Genomic DNA, 19,427 nt, shown 5'->3' with positions numbered 1-19,427 from the left:
TCCGTTTTTTAGCATCATGCACGATGCGGCGAAATTTGTAAAAACCGGATGTGGCGCAGCTTGCCACCGGATCCGGCTTTTCTCCCATAGGCTTTCATTATCGCCGCATTGCATCTGATGGCCTTGGGTCGCATCCGGCTTTTGCCGGATACGTCGAAAAGTGTCTGTCCAGTGCCTGGAAAAAAACGTTTCATGTAACGTTTTATCCTTGTGCCGGCCCGCTTTTTCACACAGCGCAAGCCCGGAATATGTTCACTAGAATGAAATTTAACCCTGTCAGTGCGGAAAATCTCTCTCTCTCGCTATTGTCATTTGATATGTTCCTTTAAATTTTTGCTGGTGTCAGCGTTTTCAGCCGGATCAGACTTTTCACCGCACGCCGCCGGATTAAAAAAACGGAAATGTGAAGGTAGCCCAACTCAAAACTAAAAATAGAGATTAAGCAACAACCACAAGAGGGATTTCATCAACCCATGTATCATTTTAATCAGTATAATGGAGCCGACCAGACAGTTTCTGTATATTACTGTGCACAATCCTATTGACAAGTTCCCTTTAACATTTGATACTCTACACTACACTACTCCAGAAACGTTCAACAAACAACCTACACTGCATGAACAGCAATACCTCATTACTGTATTTCACAAGAAACCTTGAAGGGAGTCTGTACTCCGATGGGGAAGTAAAAGCCTTGTGATAATGTACAGGCAAGGACCCAAATTCCAGTGATGTGTCACTTACTGGGTTGCTTGCCATTTTACTAAAAGCACTGTCTGCTGCAGAAGTTTGAACGTTTAGCTTTGAATAACTCCGCCCACACCACTGATTTCATGAACATGGGCGACCACAAGTCTTGAGACAATCTACTATTGATTAAACTGCGATTGTAGGAAAACTACAGCAAGTAGTCAAGTAAGGCATGTCGCTGGAATCAGGGTCTCGACATCATGGTGTTCTCAGATTAGTTGGCAAAAACCTGGTGACGAATTCCCTATAAGGGTGGTTGTTTAACAAACACCAGTTTATGAGTTTTGATTAAAAGCCAGACATGTATCTTGCAAAAAGGACACAGATTTATGTTCTGTGTTTTGATGTAATCTTTTATGCATGAAAAATGCCGGCAATGGCCTGAAACCAGCAGTAGAAATTACACGCCAAGCCAGTTTGAGCTCCAAAAACTGTAGTAAAACTGTTGAAAGAATTGACACGTAGTATTTTATGTTTAAACTGCACTACGGGTTAAAAAAAAAACAACACACAACAAAACACATCATGTGAATGTAATCATAGAAATCTCATTAGTTTTGCCATCATGGCAAAAACACAGGGCGTTTAAAAAAAACAAACAAAAAAAAACAACTGCCATGAAAATGCAGTGTTTTTCAAAAAATGATTTGTGCCAAACCACTCCAAACTAAAGTTGCAATCACAGAGGTAGGATTTTCTTTTTTGCTCTGGAATATTAATTTTTCAAAATTTTTTATCCAAAAATAGTGAAATATTTTTACATGGGACGTGTCCTTATGTTTTTTTTCAATTAATAAAAAGGTAATCTGTCAGCAGGATTTTACCCTCCCCCAACTACCCATTTATATGCACATGCAGATGTTGCAAAAACAAGCCCAGCCATACCTTTAGCTACAGTGTATTCCCCCACTTCAGAGAAATCGGTGTTTGAATTAATGCTTCGAATTCGTGAAAGCTCTCCACAAGCCTCTCACTCCAGCTCTATTTCCCGCCCAGTGCTGCCTCTTTTTGCTTCACTGACATCCTTTATGCTGTGTGACATCAGGTAAAGGAATTGTCAGTCAGAAGGCAGCACTAGCAGAGAATAGAGCTGGAGTGATAGAGGCTGGAAAAGAACTTTCATGCACCAAATGCACTGCAGTCTTAGGGTGGTTTCACATTTGCGTTTAAGGCCGCAGCGTCGGCCTGCGCACTGCCGCCGCTAAGCCCCACCCCCTGCCGTGCCTCCGCCAGTAGCTCCGCCTACGGGTGCATGACACTGCATGCGTCCCCTATCTTTAGCACTGGGGACGCAGGCCGTGCGCAGGTATGCGTTTGGCGGCGCACGAGTCCTTTTGACGCTGCGCCGAGCGCAACAAATTGCAACCTGTTGCGTTTGGCGCAGCGTCAAAAGGACGCATGCGCCGCCAAACGCATACCTGCGCACGGCCTGCGTCCCCAGTGCTAAAGATAGGGGACGCAGGACGCATGCAGCGTCATGTGCCCGTAGGCGGAGCTACTGGCGGAGGCACGGCAGGGGGCGGGACTTAGCGGCTGCCGTGCGCAGGCCGACGCTGCGGCCTTAAACGCAAATGTGAAACCACCCTTACATATTAATTCAAACGCAGATTTCGATTTCACAGGCGCGGAGGAATGGACTGTCTAGCTAAAAAGTATTGCTGGACTTGTCTTTGCAAAATGTACATGTGCATACGAATAGTTTCGAGCAGGGCTCCCCAACTCCAGTCCTCAAGGCTCACCAACAGATCATGTTTTCAGGATTTCCTTTGTAATGCACAGGTGAAGCAATTATCACCTGAGCAATACTAAGGAAATCCTGAAAACATGATCTGTTGGTGAGCCTTGAGGACTGGAGTTGGGGAACCCTGGTTTAGAGGGTGAAGAAACAGTGCAGAATATATTCAATCCCAGCAAAGTACAGCACACATGTTCACATTATACAAGCCAATGGATTTTTTTTTTTCAAATTATTTTGTGCACTTGGTACTAGCTTTATTGGCTTCATAGTCATCTTTTCGGCATAATTTACATAGACATGGTGGCTTCTATTCATAACCTGGGTGATTAATATTCAAAGTAAATATATAAAATTTTCCATAAAAACAGAGGACCAAGTTGCAGTGGAAAATTGTTCCCGGTACAAAACCCACATCAACTCTTAATCCCTCCTCCCCTGCTAACTATATTGCTGATTTTTCCTCATCTAGTCCATCCTACTAAGTCTCTGATGGACCCCTTACAATCTGGCTTCTGCATGCTGTTGAAACAGCATTAGCCAAAGTATCTAATAATCTCTTGTCGGCTAAATCCAATGGTCAATTCTCACCGTTAATCCTTCTAGATCTCCTGCATTTGACAGAGTAGATCACTCAATTGTTATTTGCTAATCCTTCTCCTTTGTCCTAATGACCATATTGCTATTTTGTCTTCCTCTCATCTGCTCCCCAGGTTCTAATGTTGTTTCTATTTGTTCTCTCCGCTAGGGTTCCCCAAGAATCGGTGCTGGACCCTCCTGCTAGCTCATTACAAGTTCACAATTGGGCAGATTCTCAGCTGCTGTGATTTCCATTGCCTCCTTTAGGTGGATAACCCTAAGCTTTTTACATCGTTCTAAGGCATTTCTTCTGCCTTCTTAAAAATCACAAGTAATTATCTTCCAGCTGCATGTGTTGCCATGTCTTACCCATATTTAAAACTTAATGCTTTTTTAATAAACTGAGCTCTTTGTTTCCTCCTGTATCTTCTAGAACGCCATCCTCCACAGATAAACATCATAACATGGAGTTAAGCTGCTAGATCATTAACAAGTTAACACTCGTTTCAGGGTCTTCTTGCCACGTAAACAGGCTGCCAGCCACCTGATGAAGGGGCAAAACATTCGTTCATCAAGTGAATGATCTCTTGTACAGTGCACAAGATCATAGTTCTTGGTGGCGCACTGACTTGTGTAAAAAGAAGTCACACTGCAGACAACTATAGCAGACTAGGAGCACCAAGCTATCTAGTATATATCGCTCAGTGTGCGCTTACTTTGGTCTACCCGTGTAAACAGGCATTTACACGACCGCTGATCAGTGAGGGTGTATTAAATCGGTGGTCGTACCGTGCCGCTGGTTGATTCATGTAAATGGACCCTTATACTAGCTTCTGATCTTTTCTCCCTCACCTTCAAACCATTGTTAAAACATGTTGCCTAAACCACGTTAAATACCTGTCTCTAACAGCTTAGTGATGCTGCTAAAACACTAAAAACATGAACGCACATGAATTTTGATGCAGATTTCCCCCAGCTGCATTATGAAGCAATGCATATGGTGAAAACCATTTTAAAAATGCAGGACTTTACTGTGGAAGAATGAGAATATTGCATACTGAAAATGCACATCATGCTCTGATTTTCAAGACAATATATTTTCAGCTATACTAATGACTAGAGTCTGTCTTCGAGTAGTCTACAAAGCTGCCCCGTTACACTTTAGTGATCGCCATCTTCTACCCTTCTTGTGCTCTTCATTCGATAAGCAAAGACTCATCCTCCCTTGAATTAATGTTCTTTCTTTTGGCTGTAGAAACTTCTCTTTGTGCTTCACCTATTATAAGGAGATCACTGCCCTGGACCATTTGATTTGTTCCTTACAATTCTAGTTTTTAAGAGTGCCAATAATCTATTTCAAGGAGCCCTACATCATTTGCCATATAGTTTTTGCAATATACTGTATATATATATTAGATTGGGGGGTATTGGCTTATTAAAAACAAACAAATCTGAGATAAAAGGTCTACCTAAATATACTATACAAACATATTTAATGCAGAAGGATCATGTTTATGACAGAAGGCTGCCGATTACCTCTTTATCCATGCCTACGATTTGCCTCTTGGAAAGCTTTTCCAGCTCGATGGACGCGTTGTTGGCATGAGTCTCCACCTCCTTCTGCAGCTTAAGGCGGTGCTCGTCCATCTCAGCCTTCAGCTTATTCTCCAGGGCGATCAGCTGCTTCTGGTGCTGGCGCCGCATCCGCTTATATCCTGACATCTGTTCCCGCAACTCGTTCTCCTGCTCATGCTCATGGATCTGCCTTGTAACCTATGAACAGAACCAGATATTGCATTCTTTTAAAAATTTAAGGCAAAGAGGCTTTCTCATTAGTACTTCCCTACACATGGGGGTGAGATTTTAAGATGGCTTCAAAACCAGAACCAGTCAAGTAGTCAGCAAAACAAAACAAACTCAAACTCGGATAAATTTTATTTTCACACATGCTCCAAGAAAAAAAAAGTATTTCTCCTAATGGATTTTATAACACTAGGAAAGGCTGACAATGGTACATCATTCAATTCAATAACCAAAAGCAAAAAAACAAGACGTTCAACACAAACCTTACAAAAAATTCAATAAACAGTAAAGGTCTTAAAAAAGGCTGCTACCATGGTGCCAAAAATGGAGTTTACCCAGGAAGTCTCTCTACAATTTAAAGTTTTAAAAACATGACATTTTGTCCTAGAAGCAAGTAATCAGGCAGCAACCATAAGCCTCAGTGGGGACAGTATTTGGTATAGCATGAAAACGCTGAGGACATATATTGGCAGCAGCCATTATGTGACTTTTCCTGGAGTCACAACATGCCATAAATAATGGTGGGAACCACTGGAGCATCACTTACATTTTCATTTTATGGCATTTTTTTAGCCACCAGATTAATTTATAATAATATTGTACAATACCTTTAACTTTCCATAAGTAGCCCGCTACATCACAACTTTCAACGTTTGTGCTAGAAATCAACAAAAACTAGGCAACTTCCCACATAAAATACATGGTAAAAAGCCAATAAGTAAAGTTGACAAAAAAAATCTACATAAAAGTGTCACAAGAACGCTGCACCCAAAAAAGCAAAAACAAAACCCACACAGCTACTGGTGTTAGCTTTAAAAAAAAAACAAAAAAAAACACAACAGCACGGTAACCTGCCCTGCTGGGAAATATTAAAATTATTGCTTTTCCTGTCCACATTCCAGCAATTCATTTAAAATGAATAGTGGTGGTGACATCAACTTGGTCAGATCTTGAACATCTATGTACATGGAGGTCACAAATAACTTCAGAACATCTCAAGCGGAAATCTAAAAGGTATGTGCACACGCTGCGGATTCTGCTGCGGATCCGCAGCGGATTTGGCCCTGCGGATCCGCAGCAGTTCCACAGACAGTGTACGGTATCATGCTAGCCAATAGGATTACAAATCCGCAGTACACATGCTGCAGATTTTTCCCGTGCGGTTTTGCTGCGGTTTTAAATCCGCAGCATGTCAATTCTTTCTACAGATTCCGCTGCGGTTTGACACCTGTTCCATTGTCCAGGTGTCAAACCGCAGAGGAAAAAGGCAGGCAAATCCACAGATCACTTTACCTGCGGTTTTACCTGCGGATCCGCACGGAAATATCTGCAGGTGAATCCGCAGCGTGTGCAAAAACCCTAAAAGGGATGACCAGTTGACCAGTGCTTCACCTTCCATTTTTTACTTAAATTAGCAATTTTCACATCTTCATCGAAGGCTGCATTAGAAGCCTCAAATACAGATTCTGTAGATTTTATAGGGGAAAAAACAATCCACAATTCTTCCAGTAAAACAGTGGACACCATAACAGAAAGCCAACAGACCTCATTATAAGCACATGCAGTATGTGTGATAGATGACTGCGCTGCCCCCGTATTTACTGTGTGTTTCTATTCCTATAACAGAACCAAAAACTTTGTTTTATGTTCCTTTACATATTGCAATTACTGCTTTGCTACGTTTTTGGCTGGAGACGCGGTGCGTTAGTTCGTTTTGGCAAATTGACTACGGTTCTCAGGACGACTAATACCAAACACCTATCCTTCCCACACAGAAATGACAAGCATAAGCATATTTGGTTGGTGGCACATTTTACAGGCGAACACCTTATCAACTAAGCATTAAAGAGGACATAACCGAAAGAAAAAAATACTATTGACGATGCAACCCTCATGCTCATATTTGGAAGTGTGCAAAGTCTTTGCAACCAGTAATGCATGTCAGTAAGTGTAATAGACGCATTTTTCATGTTTCCAGCATTGAACAAATCAAACACATCTGTGGTATTTCTGGGTTGTCGCCTCTGAAGAGAACGATAATAAAAGGGGAAGACAAGCAAGCATTCAGTCACCAACCACCGTGGAGGCAAGAAGGCAAACGTCACATGAGCACCTCTGGCATGCGTCTAACTGCTGTGATCTAGGGCATGCATGAACAACCAGTGCACTATAGTGAAACTGAAGTTTGCCAAGTGTGCCAACACTGAATGGATGAGTGATGTACTCAATAACATCACAAAAGAAAATAAATAAAACTTTTAATGCCACATCCTTTTAAAGGGATGGGCACTTATGGTCAAGAAATAGGTTGGTGTGACAGGGTGTCAGGAAGTGAAAAGTTTCTAAACTTGGTATGTTCACATGGATGAAGCACAAATGTAAAATATAGGATTTGCTCTTACCCTGACTCTCCACTGCAGCTTTGAGGAGGGAGAAAAAAATAAAAAAACTAAGCATTACCAAGCCACAGTAATCTGAAGGTCCAAAGAATTAACTATGCTAAACAAGCTCATAAGATGAATATTGAGCAGAATATGATGTAGATTTTACACGCCTAACTATTCGTTACCCCAGCCACTTCTACCTTACATGAACTATCACATACTGGAGGACAGAGCATGCAGTAGTACTAACAAGACAACAGAACTAGAGTTTTGCAGTGTTCGGGTGTTTCAAATGAAATGACAATGCAATGAAATAGATTAAGATTTCACAATTATAGACTAAATATCTTTTTTTAACTAAATATAGGCCAATGCAAAGCATCTTTGCAATGCATTCCATTATGTTGCTTCATTTTCTCTCGTACTCCAAACTGAAAGGGCTGTTTCATCAGCCTAGTGGATGCACTTAAAAGTAGCTGTTTGGAACTACAGATGTAAAATATCCATACTCCTGCATGAGCGTCTCCGTTCCCCTTCCTCACGCTCAGACAGACTTTGGAAGCAGTGGGAGCACAGTAGTGATGAGCATTCTGGCACTTTTTGGTGGGCTGGATCACATGGCTTTGCTCACCAAAAAAAAGCCATTTCTTTTGGTTCCCACACACATACCTAACGTTTTTTCCATCAGCAGAAAAGCTAAAAGAAAACCCCCACCATAGTCCAATGTGGTTGAAACCATGCCTATCTGCAGCAAGCCAACGAAAGAGCATTTTTATGGCAGTGTTTCAGTAGCATCAGCTGCTGGACAACCTCGTCTTACACCCTCGACGAGATCCACTGAGAAACTAAGTGGCCATCACTGGAGTGCTGGCTCACAGAAGAAAGCAGAGTCTTCGTGATGAGCACAATCACACGTCAGTCTGCGGTGCAAAACTGCTGCATACAGTGCATAAACATGCAGCATGGAGTTTGAGAGAAAATGAAGCAAGAAAGGGAATTAAGTAGATTACAAAAATTCATAGTTTTGCAAAGATTGTTCAACGTTTAAATACGTTTTTTACTTTTTAAATCTATAATTCTTGTATAAATATTATAAACGAAGATCAAGGGCGTTTCTAGTAAACCAATTATTCTACCTAATGTTCAAATACCCCACTTTTAGATTTCTCAACTTTAGGCCTTGTTCAGACAAGTACAAAATGGTTTGCCACAGACCAACGTTATGGTATCTAAGGCTATGTGCACACGCTGCGGTTCCACTGCGGTTTTGGCTGCAGCAGAACTGCAGCAGTTCTGCAGACAGTGTACTGTAGCATGTTATCCTATGGGATTTACATTCTGCTGTGCACATGCTGTGGATTTTTAACTGCGGAAAAGCTGCGGTTTTGAATCCTCAGAAAGAATTGACATGTCACTTTTCTGCGGATTCTGCTGCGGTTTACCATCTCCTCCATTGTAGAGATGATAAACCGCAGGTCATTTTACCTGCGGTTCCGCAGATGAAAAATCCGCAGACCAATCCGCAGCGTATGCACTTAGCCTTATAGTTCAGCTTTGAGATTTTTCATGTGACGTGGGCTAAAAGTTTGGGGGTGAGGAGAGACCAAAAACAGCATGCACTAGACTCCTCCGTTTTATGGACTAGACTATCCCATAGAATCTAATGGGAGCATTCTATAAGATAAAAAAAGGAATACCATATAGCCATCATCTGCATTGCATTTTTTTTTTAAAGGCTCTATTGAAAATTTAACATGGGAAACTTTGCGGTTGGGCCTTATATTGCTTTTTTTTTTTTCTTAAATTATTGATATAAAAGGATGCATATCATACAATGTCAAAAGTAGACACAGATCAGGAAAAATAATTAGTCAACACTGTGGATGAGCAATGGTTTATTTTAGAAAAAATTAGGTGCTTTTTCCTACACAAAGCTGAACTCCTCCTGAAAGACGTCCTGTCCCAGGTTTTCGTTTTAATATTAGCACATCTCCATTGAGGCCTCTTATTTTTTATTATCGTAAACATGCCACATGGTTCCAGAGATACGTGCCATTTTATTGCGTGCACCCTATAGCTTATCGTTAATGTCCTTTACAAGAGTGCACTGCCCACAGGATATCGTTAGGCTGCATAATTACAATGTGAGCACTGCAAAGACACAAAAAAAAAAAAAAAAGCATATTGGGAATCCAAAAAATAAAAAAGGCTGCATTGCATTTTGACTAAATAAACGGCCCTTACTGAATAGCAACCTTATTTATTTCAGAAACCAATCAGCAGGTACGGATCATACCAAATTAATCGATTCCGCTAAAGTGTAGATCGTGATTATTTTAGATTTGTCTATTGTCCCTAATAGAGTTATAGAACATATCCTAGTGGTCAGGGATGAGCGGACCCAAACTTAAATGTGGGGGGTTAGAACAGGACAGTTACTGTTCGGTGCTAAACGCCAAACACGCACTTTCCTCCAAAGTCCGTTGCCTTGCTCAGCATGTCAGGGGAGAGAAAGACAATTTTTAGGTTGGTTCAGAAAGTCCGTGTCCCCATTGTTTTCAACAGGGTTCGGGTCCTGTTAGAATTTCAGGTACCCGAACTAAACTTTGGAGTAAAGTTCGGGTTGGGTAGCAGAATCTAAACTTCCACGAGCCCACTCATCCCTACTGGTAGTGGCATTTTTTGGGGCAGTCCCCAGCCCCCCCCCCCCCCCCCCCTCGGCTTATATGCGAGTCATATAGCAACGGGGTAGGTGGGGGAGGGGGAGCGTCAGATCATACTGATCCCCCTGGCGTGGTCTCTGCGGCCCCCCTGCTTGTCCCACTGTCTCCTTTCCTTCCTACCGCGGTCACATGGTACCGCTCTTTAAAGTCATGAATATGTGCATATTTATGACTTTAATGAGCGGTACCACGTGACCGCTGAAGGGAGACCGTGGGAGAACAGGGCTGCAGAGAAACGCCAGGGGAAGGTATATACTGTATATGCTATAGTCACCTGTCCCGGGTTCCAATGCTGCTCGCCACTGTCTGCCTGCCGGGTCCCTCTGTCAGTGACGTTCAGATAGCAGAGGGCGCGATGACATAGTCAATGCGCGCCGCGCCCTCTGCTGCCTGACGTCACTGATAGAGGGACCCGGCGGGCAGACAGTGTCGAGCAGCATTGGAACCGGGACAGGTGAATATCTCAGGTGCTGGGTCCTGAGACAGCGGCGACACCTGTCCCCCATAGCGCGCCGGTGTCGCCACCTGCTCAGCACACCAGCACCTGGCCCCTAGCGACGAGAGGCGAGTATGCCTTATTTTTTTTATTTTAATACCTGCAGTAGAGGCAGCAGCAATATATGGGGGCATAAGCTATGGGGCATCTTATGGGGGCATATTCACAGGAGCATCTTATGGGAGCATATTCAATGGAACATTTTATGGGGGCATATTCAGTGGAGCATCTTATGGGGGCAGCATATGGGGGCATATTCAATGGAGTATCTTATGGGGGCAGCATATGGGGGCATAGTCTATGGAGCATTTTAAGGTGGCAGCATATGGGGGCATATTCAATGGAGCATCTTAAGGTGGCAGCATATGGGGGCATAGTCAATGGAGCATCTTATGGGGCAGCATATGGGGGGCATATTCTATGGAGCATCTTATGGGGCCATAACCTTTATGGAGCAGCATATGGGGCATATTCTATGGAGCATCTTATGGGATCATCATTAACCTTTGTGCAGCATTATATGGGGCATATTATGTATGGAGCATCTTATAGGGCAGCATATGGGGGCATATTCTATGGAGCATCTTATGGGGCCATAATCTTTATGGAGCAGCATCAGCATATGGGGCATACTCTATGGAGCATCTTATGGGGCCATTATTAACCTTTGTGCAGCATTATATTGGGGCATATTTTGTATGGAGCATCTTATGGGGCCCATCATGAACTGTATGGAGCATTATATGGGGCTCCGGATTCAAAAACATTTAACCTACTGATGTCTCAATTAATTTTACTTTTATTGGTATCTATTTTTATTTTTGAAATTTACCAGTAGCTGAACCAGTAGGCTTATATGCGAGTCAATAAGATTTCCCAGTTTTTTGTGGCAAAATTAAGGAGGTCGGCTTATACACGAGTATATACGGTATATATTTTACTGACATCAGCATGCATGGATGAGGGGTCGCGAGGGCTGAAGTTGTCTGACAGTAATCTAAGCTATATGACAGCCTTAGGTTGACTTCACATGTCAGCAATTCACAATCCATGTGCTTTTGTTGTATCTGGATCACCCACAGTCTCCTGAGCCAAACTCTACAGCTTAGGGTTCATTCAGAAGAGCATATAATTCATCTGTGTACTGTCCGTGCATGGCATGCACACGCAGAGCACAATGACCCATTGTAGTCAGTGTGCCGACGTACAAAGCCAGTTTTTCACATGGTCTGGATGGGCTGCCTATAAAAATCTGCAGCATGCACAACTGTGATCCGTTTTACAGCGCAGAATAACCAATATAGACGAACACAAAGGCCAATCACAAATTGTGGAAATGACATTCAGTTTTTGCATACAACTAAATTAACTCAGCCCAATTTGCATATATGAAGCTGCTGCATTCACCCCAGGAAACCAGTCAGTACATCACTGTGCGTACCTGGGCTGTGGATGGCAGATGTGTGAACCCGGCTTAAAGGGAATTTGTTGCCAAATTTCACCTATCTCAGTGTTTCAACTCCAGTCATCAATAGCCACCAACAGGTCAAGGATTTGTCACATCTGTTTAGGGGCTACCTTGGGTTCAAAAAGATGGAAGTTGATGATGTATAGGGGTCATGGCCGACTTGCAGTAATGTGAAGAGTGACCCCTAATGGGTGCAAAAAAATAATGTCAATTTTGGCATATATAGAGGATATGCCATAAACGTCTGTTAGATATGGCATCCCAGAGGTGGATTCCACAACTCCCATAGAAAAGAATGGAGAGGGGCGTACATGCAACACCACCTCTCCATTTATCCGCTGCCTGAATACAGTAGCCAGCAGACTGTGGAAATCTGAGGAACCCACATTCTCCACTATCTGGGACCCACACCTATCATTTATGGCATGTCTAGCACTTAAGCCATAAATGTCTGTTTTGGGAAAACCTATTTTTGTAAAATGAACATTTCTGCCTTACATTCGTCATTATATATATGTCTGAGAACATTTTTAAAAGAAGTTAAAGTCTTTCGTGATACTCTCAGATGTTTCATAGTATCCAGATTTTTTTTTGGCTACTTTCAATTAATATAGATTTGACATATCTGTGGGAATTACACTGTGTTAACGAAAGTTGAAAAGAAGAAAGTGACTACATTGTATAGTGAGGCATGGCTCGTACGCATGAGATCTTTGTACTGCCAGCACGGCTGACTCACCTGCAATGATAGCGAACATCTGAAGTACTACATGACCTTAGATTACTCAACTATCAGTTCAAACCGATGCAGGCATCTCCATCTAGATCATTTGCCAGTCAGGACTGTAAACACTATTACATAAAGAACTAAGTACCCAAGACAAACTTTTACATTATATTACAAAGCTTAAAAGCAGAACACTCCCCTACAGAGAAAAACAACAACAAGCGCGACAGTAAGTATATTTCCATATATAGACACCCCTGATGCCTCTCTCACTCTGACCTTCCTGGCCAAAAAGATGAGAGGCGATCATATTTTGTCTGCTAAGCACTAGAAGAACCTGGAAATACACAAGGATGATAGCAAAACATGCATTAAAATTGCATGCTACCATCCTGAAGTCTTGGTGGACAACATGGCTATTGCTCGGGTGCCCCCTCAACAAGCGTATTTTATTATCGTGGCTCAGTGGATTTTTCAACCCCTCTTTGATATCCTAAAGAGTCCATCTGTCGAGAAGGAAACACATTGGATATGGAGATGGTGTATGGCGGAAATATTTGATGTATACACCCGAGGGATTTGATAACTGTATGGTACCGCCAAGTATCTGTGTACACCATGAACAGTGAGTATTTTCTGAATAACGATCATAAGTATCAAATGCACAAGATGTATGAGAAGTCTTCAGGTGGCTGACATGCACAAAAATTTGTTTTATTAAGTGTTGAAACATAATTAGAAATATTGTGTATTATTTGAGGATATAAAGTTGGTATAGTTGTATTTTCTTTATTAATAGGTAATAGCGTGTTTATAACTGTTTAAATAGATATTTTAATTGGTTTGGGTTTTTTTGAGATAATAGAATAAACAGCATTTATTCCTGTTCTTACCCTAAATTTGGTAAAAAAAAAAAAGTTTTTTTTTTGGAAAAATAAATAAAAATCTATTGAAAACAAAAGCACAAGATGTTGTTTTCTTCCCAAACAGTTTAATTGATTACAGCATACAAAAAATATTTTAGGTGCTGTAATCAATTGAGAAACTTTTTTGGAGGAGAACATCTGATAGCTCAAAATCAAAAGTATTCAAGGTATGTGGGAATACGCTGGGGAGGTTCGCCAAAGCAGCACAGACCACACGGAGGGGTGCACAGGTTTACATAATTTTCAATGATATTCTCACTATGGTCTTTATGAAGTAACGAGAGGGGTGAACATTTCTCATTAGATCTGACTATTGTGCCTGTTTCTACATAGTTATTATACAAGTCTGACACATCCTCCAAGCCTGATAAAACACACGGCCACCTTGGTATGTCTGTTCCCTTTTGGATAGGAATACCTTGTTTACTGAACGGAAGTTTAGGGGAAATATTCGTTAATATTTCTCTTTTTTTTTTCCATATTGGCACAGGTGTCCTGTCTTTGCAGTAGGGTGTGTGCACACGCTGCGGATTCTGCTACGGATCTGCAGCGGTTTTGGCCCTGCTGAACCGCAGCAGTTTCTGCTACGGTGTACAGTAGCATTATAACCTATGGAAAATGAAAACCGCAGTGCAAACGGTGCGGATTTTTCCGCGAGGTTTTCAATCCGCAGAAAGAAATGGACATGTCAATTCTTTCTGTGGATTCCGCTGCGGTTTGCCATCTGCTCCATTGTAGAGATGATAAACCGCAGGGTAATCTGCAGATAAACCGCAGGTCCTTCTGACATGTGGATTTTACCAAATCCGCAGAGCATTCCGCAGCGTGTGCACACACCCGTAGAGTCAAACCCACTAACAAGTAATCTACTTATATCACTTCAGTTCTGCATTTTGCTGTCTTTAAGGGAGTAGCCCCCTTTAACCCCCAAGGGTGGTTTGCACGTTCATGACCGGGCCAATTTTTACAATTCTGACCACTGTCCCTTTATGAGGTAATAACTCTAGAACGCTTCCATGGATCCCGGTGATTCTGACATTGTTTTCTCGTGACATATTGTACTTCATGCTAGTGGTAAAATTTCATTCATATAACTTGCGTTTGTCGAAAAAACGGAAATTTGGGGTAAATTTTGAAAATGTCGCAATTTTCCATCTTTGAATTTTGAATTTTTATGCCCTTAAATCACAGAGATACGGCACACAAAAAAACTTAAGTAACATTTCCCACGTTTACTTTACATCAGCACAATTTTGGAACCAAAATTTTTGTTAGGAAGTTATAAGGGTTAAAAGTTGACCAGCGATTTCTCATTTTTGCAACACCATTTTATTTTTACGGCTCACATCACATTTGAAGCCACTTTGAGGGGTCTATAGGATAGAAAATACCCCAAAAAAGTGACACCATTCTAAAAACTGCACCCCTCAAGGTGCTCAAAACAACATTCAAGAAGTTTATTAACCTTTCAGGTGCTTCACAGGAATATTAAGAAAAAAAAAAAAAAAAAAGAACATTTAACTTTTTTTCACAAAAAAAAATACTTCAGGTTTTTATTTTATTTTACCAAGGGTAACAGGAGAAATTGCACTGCAAAAGTTATTGTGCAGTTTGTCCTGAGTGCGCTGATACCTGACATGTGGGGGGGAACCACTGCTTCGGCGCATGGCAGAGCTCAGAAGGGAAGGAGCGCCGTTTGACTTTTTCAATGCAAAATTGGCTGGAATTCAGATCGGACGCCATGTCACGTTTGGAGAGCCCCTGATGTACCTAAACAGTGGAAACTTCCCACAATGACCCCATTTTGGAAACTAGACCCCCCAAAAAACTTATCTAGATATGTGGTGAGAACTTTGAACCCACAAGGGCTTCACAGAAGTTTATAACGTACAACCGTACAATTAAAAAATCATTTTTTCCACAAAAATGATCTTTTCACCTCCAATTTTTATTTTCCCAAGGGTAACAGGACCCTAAAAGTTATTGTGCAATTTGTCCTGAGTATGCTGATACCCCATATGTGGGGGTAAACGACTATTTGGGCGCATGGCAGAGCTCAGAAGGCAAGCAGCGCCATTTGACTTTTTTGGCTGGAATTGAGATCGGACACCATGTCGCGATTGGAAAACCCCTGATGTACCAAAACAGTGGAAACCCCCCACAAATGACACCATTTTGGAAACTAGACCCCCCAAGGAACTTATCTAGATGTGTGGTGAGCACTTTGAACCCCCCAGTGCTTCACAGAAGTTTATAACGACCGGGCGTGAAAATAAAAAAAATCGTATTTTTTCCCACAAACATGATCTTTTAGTCACCAATTTTTTATTTTCCCAAGGGTACCAGGAGAAATTGGACCCCAAAAGTTGTTGTCCAATTTGTCCCGAGTACGCTCATACCCCATATGTGGGAGAAAACTACTGTATGGGCACACGTCAGGGCTCGGAAGGGAAGTAGTGACGTTTTGGAATGCAGACTTTGATGGAATGGTCTGCGGGTGTCATGTTGCTTTTGGAGAGCCCCTGATGTACCTAGACAGTGGAAACCCCCCACAAGTGACCTCATTTTGGAAACTAGATCCCCTAAGGAACTTATCTAGATGTGTGGTGAGCACTTTGAACCCCCCAGTGCTTCACAGAAGTTTATAACGACCGGGCGTGACAATAAAAAAAATCGTATTTTTTCAACAAACAATCTTTTAGTCCCCATTTTATTTATTTTCCCAAGGGTAACAGGAGAAATTGGACCCCAAAAGTTGTTGTCCAATTTGTCCTGAGTAGGCTGATACCCTATATGTGGGGGTAAAACACTGTTTGGGCGCATGGCAGAGCTTGGAAGGGAAGGTGCACCATTTGACTTTTTCAACGCAGAATTGGCTGGAATTGAGATCAGACGCCATGTTGCATTTGGAGAGCACCTGATGTGCCCAAACAGTGGAAACCCCCCCAATTATAACTCCAACCCTAACCCCAACACACCCCTAACCCTAATCTCAGCCCTAACCCTAACCATAGCCCTAACCCCAACACACCCCTAGCCCTAACGGGAAAATGGAAATAAACACATTTTCTTTTAATTTTATTATTTTTCCCTAACTAAGGGGGTGATAGCGGGGGGTTTGATTTACTATTTATAGCGGGTTTTATGTTTGGCAGCTGTCACATGCTAAGAGACGCTTTTTATTGTAAAAATAGTTTTTGCATCACCACATATTGAGAGCTATAATTTTTCCATATTTTGACGCACATGTGAGGTCTTATTTTTGCAGGACGAGTTGGCGTTTTTATTATCATTTTCGGGCACATGACATCTTTTGATTGCTTTTTATTCCGATTTTTGGGATGCAGAATGAACAAAAACCAGCGTTTCAGGAATTTCTTTTGGGGGGTGCATTTACACCATTCCGCCTGCGGTAAAATTGATAAAGCGGTTTTATTCTTCGGGTCAGTACGGTTACAGCGATACCTCATTTAGGTCGTTTATGTTTTGGCGCTTTTATGCAATGAAAACAATTTTATATAAAAAATAATTATTTTTGCATCGCTTTATTCTGCGAGCTATAACTTTTTTATTTTTTTGCTGATTCTGTATGGCGGCTCGTTTTTTGCGGGACAAGATGACGTTTTCAGCGGTACCATGGATATTTCTATGCTTCTTTTTGATTGCGCGTTATTGCACTTTTTGTTCGGCGGTATGATAATAAATTTTTTGCTTCGCTTTTAATTTTTTTTAAGGGGTTCGCTAAAGGGGTTAACTAATGGGACAGTTTTACACGGTGGGTCGTTACGGACGCGGCGATACCAAATATGTGTACTTTTATTTTTTTTTATTTCCAAAAATGAATTAGGGATTTTTTTTTTTTTTTTAATTAGCTATTTTTTTTTAAATTATTTTTACACTTTTTTTTTTTGCTTTATTACATTGTCCCAGGTAGGACATCACTGTCCAGCGATCTGTCACAGGCACTGCACAAGGCTTCCTCCTTGCCTGCGCTTTGCAGGCAGGAGGAAGCCAGCTCCCTGCAGGCCCCCCGAAGGTCCTCGTCGCCATCTTGAATTCGGAGACCTGCAGGGATGGAGCCCCCCCCGCAGCAGCACTGCACATTGCGCTGCTGTGGGGAGTTCAGGGAGGCACGGAGGGAGCCCCCTCCCTGCCGATGCTTCCCTTTAACCCCAGGTACACCGCGATCGTGTTTGATTGCGGTGTGCAAGGGGTTAATGACACATTATGCGGGGTGTCAGCTGTGATAATCAGCTGACACCCGGCCGCGATGAGCAGCGCTCACCACGTGGGCGCCTCTGATTGCTGTGACGTACTATCTCGTCCCTGGGAATTAAGTCCCAGGGCACATGGACGGGATAGTACATCACATGAAAAAAAAGGTGTTAGAAAGTATTAAGAGTTAAACTTTATTAGATCTTTAGTAATTCCAAAAACATACTGATAGGGTGTTGATTGTGAGTCTCAGTGGGGACAGAAATGATGATATCGGTGACGTGCTGTTAAATTAATGGAGATATATAAGAAGAGTATAAATAAAAAATACATTTAGTTTGCATGCAAGCTCGTCTTCTCAGGTATCCGGTGTTTGTAAACCTAGATTGCTGGCATTAAGTTCTGTAAACAATATAGACCCAATTAAATCTCAATATTTCTGAATGACAATTTGTGCCTACAACTACCCAACCATCAACTGGCTTCTAACTAAAGACTAAAAAAAACCTACAGTGAGGAATCCTACAGCTAAACACCCTGAAAACCATTTATTTTAATTCTTTGAAAACCCTTAACTTTGGCCTTCTCCTAGATCTGTGGAATTTGCATCTTAAGCCATTTTTTTTTTTCTAAGAAGGAGTTTCAGGTAACAGGAGTACGTAGCAGCGGGGCCTATGTATCCCCTGCAACTGTATTATCGCATATTTTGCAACATGCATGCACCGTTTATGGATTTCACATGGTGAAAGCAGAGGGGCTGACGCAGTGTGCTGTCAGCCATCACAACAGTCCCTCTGTTCTCTCCATTCACAGATCACGGGCACTGTAAACACCACCTGTATTTTGCTGACAGCGCTTGAAGAGCAGCTGTGCAGAATTTTAACTATCTGCTTCTCTTCTATACTACCCAAATCATTCCCACTTGCCAAGAGCTTCAAGTAATACAGGTCAATCGCTACCAGATTTCAGGACAATGCCATACAAAAACTAGCTACAAAAGATGGAATTTCGCTTCATTTTGTCAGTGTAATTATTTGATTAGCTCATATTTTAGGGTCCGTGCACACGTTGCAGATTCTGCTGCGAATCCGCAGCTGATGTGCTGTACAGTACCTTTCTATCCTATGTAAAACAAAAACCGCTGTGCACATGCTGAGGAAAAATCTGCAGCAGATATGCTGCGGGTTCATTTCCGCAGCATGTCAATTCTTTGTGCGGATTCCGCAGCATTTTACACCTGCTCCATTACAGGAATCCGCAGGTGTAAAAACACAGGGGAAATCCGCACAAAATCTGTAGAAAATCCGCAGGAAATCTGCACCAAATCATTTTACCTGCGGATTTAGCAGAATCCGCAACATGTGCACATACCCTTACTGTGCTTAAATATTCAGCAATAATATATTTTTACAGCCCAATAAAACGTCCATACTACAGCAGGAATTCAGATTCTCTGGTGATGCCCTGCCATTTACTCATCCTCCATAGTCTAAGGGTAAGTTCACACAGGGTGTTTTTGCTGCTTTTCTTTTTCTGCAGCAAAACCTGATTTCTTGGTGCGTTTTTGTGTCTCTATGTGCATGGTAATAAAGTTGAGATTAATATATAAAAAAAATATATA

General features: G+C 41.8%; 1 protein-coding gene across 5 annotated transcripts in view; it reads right to left on the bottom strand.

The window, feature by feature from the left end:
• TAOK3 (TAO kinase 3) overlaps positions 1-19,427 on the bottom strand; it is a 285,404-nt gene that overhangs the window by 57,564 nt on the left and 208,413 nt on the right. For 3 of the 5 annotated variants that reach the window (XM_073559574.1, XM_073559568.1, XM_073559579.1), the window contains 2 exons: positions 7,270-7,287; positions 4,601-4,837 (listed from right to left, as the gene is read on the bottom strand). In XM_073559574.1, coding sequence (XP_073415675.1) covers positions 4,601-4,837; positions 7,270-7,287 — 255 coding nt within the window. The remainder of the gene's footprint in view (positions 1-4,600; positions 4,838-7,269; positions 7,288-19,427) is intronic. The other 2 variants (XM_073559586.1, XM_073559596.1) reach the window with 1 other exon arrangement.

This window comes from Dendrobates tinctorius, unplaced genomic scaffold (genome assembly GCF_039654945.1).
Source record: "Dendrobates tinctorius isolate UK_male_01 unplaced genomic scaffold, ASM3965494v1 ptg000003l, whole genome shotgun sequence".
NCBI classification, from domain to species: Eukaryota; Metazoa; Chordata; class Amphibia; order Anura; family Dendrobatidae; genus Dendrobates; species Dendrobates tinctorius.
The sequence above is the reverse complement of the archived record's forward strand: the minus strand, read 5'-3'. Positions and strand labels throughout refer to the sequence as shown.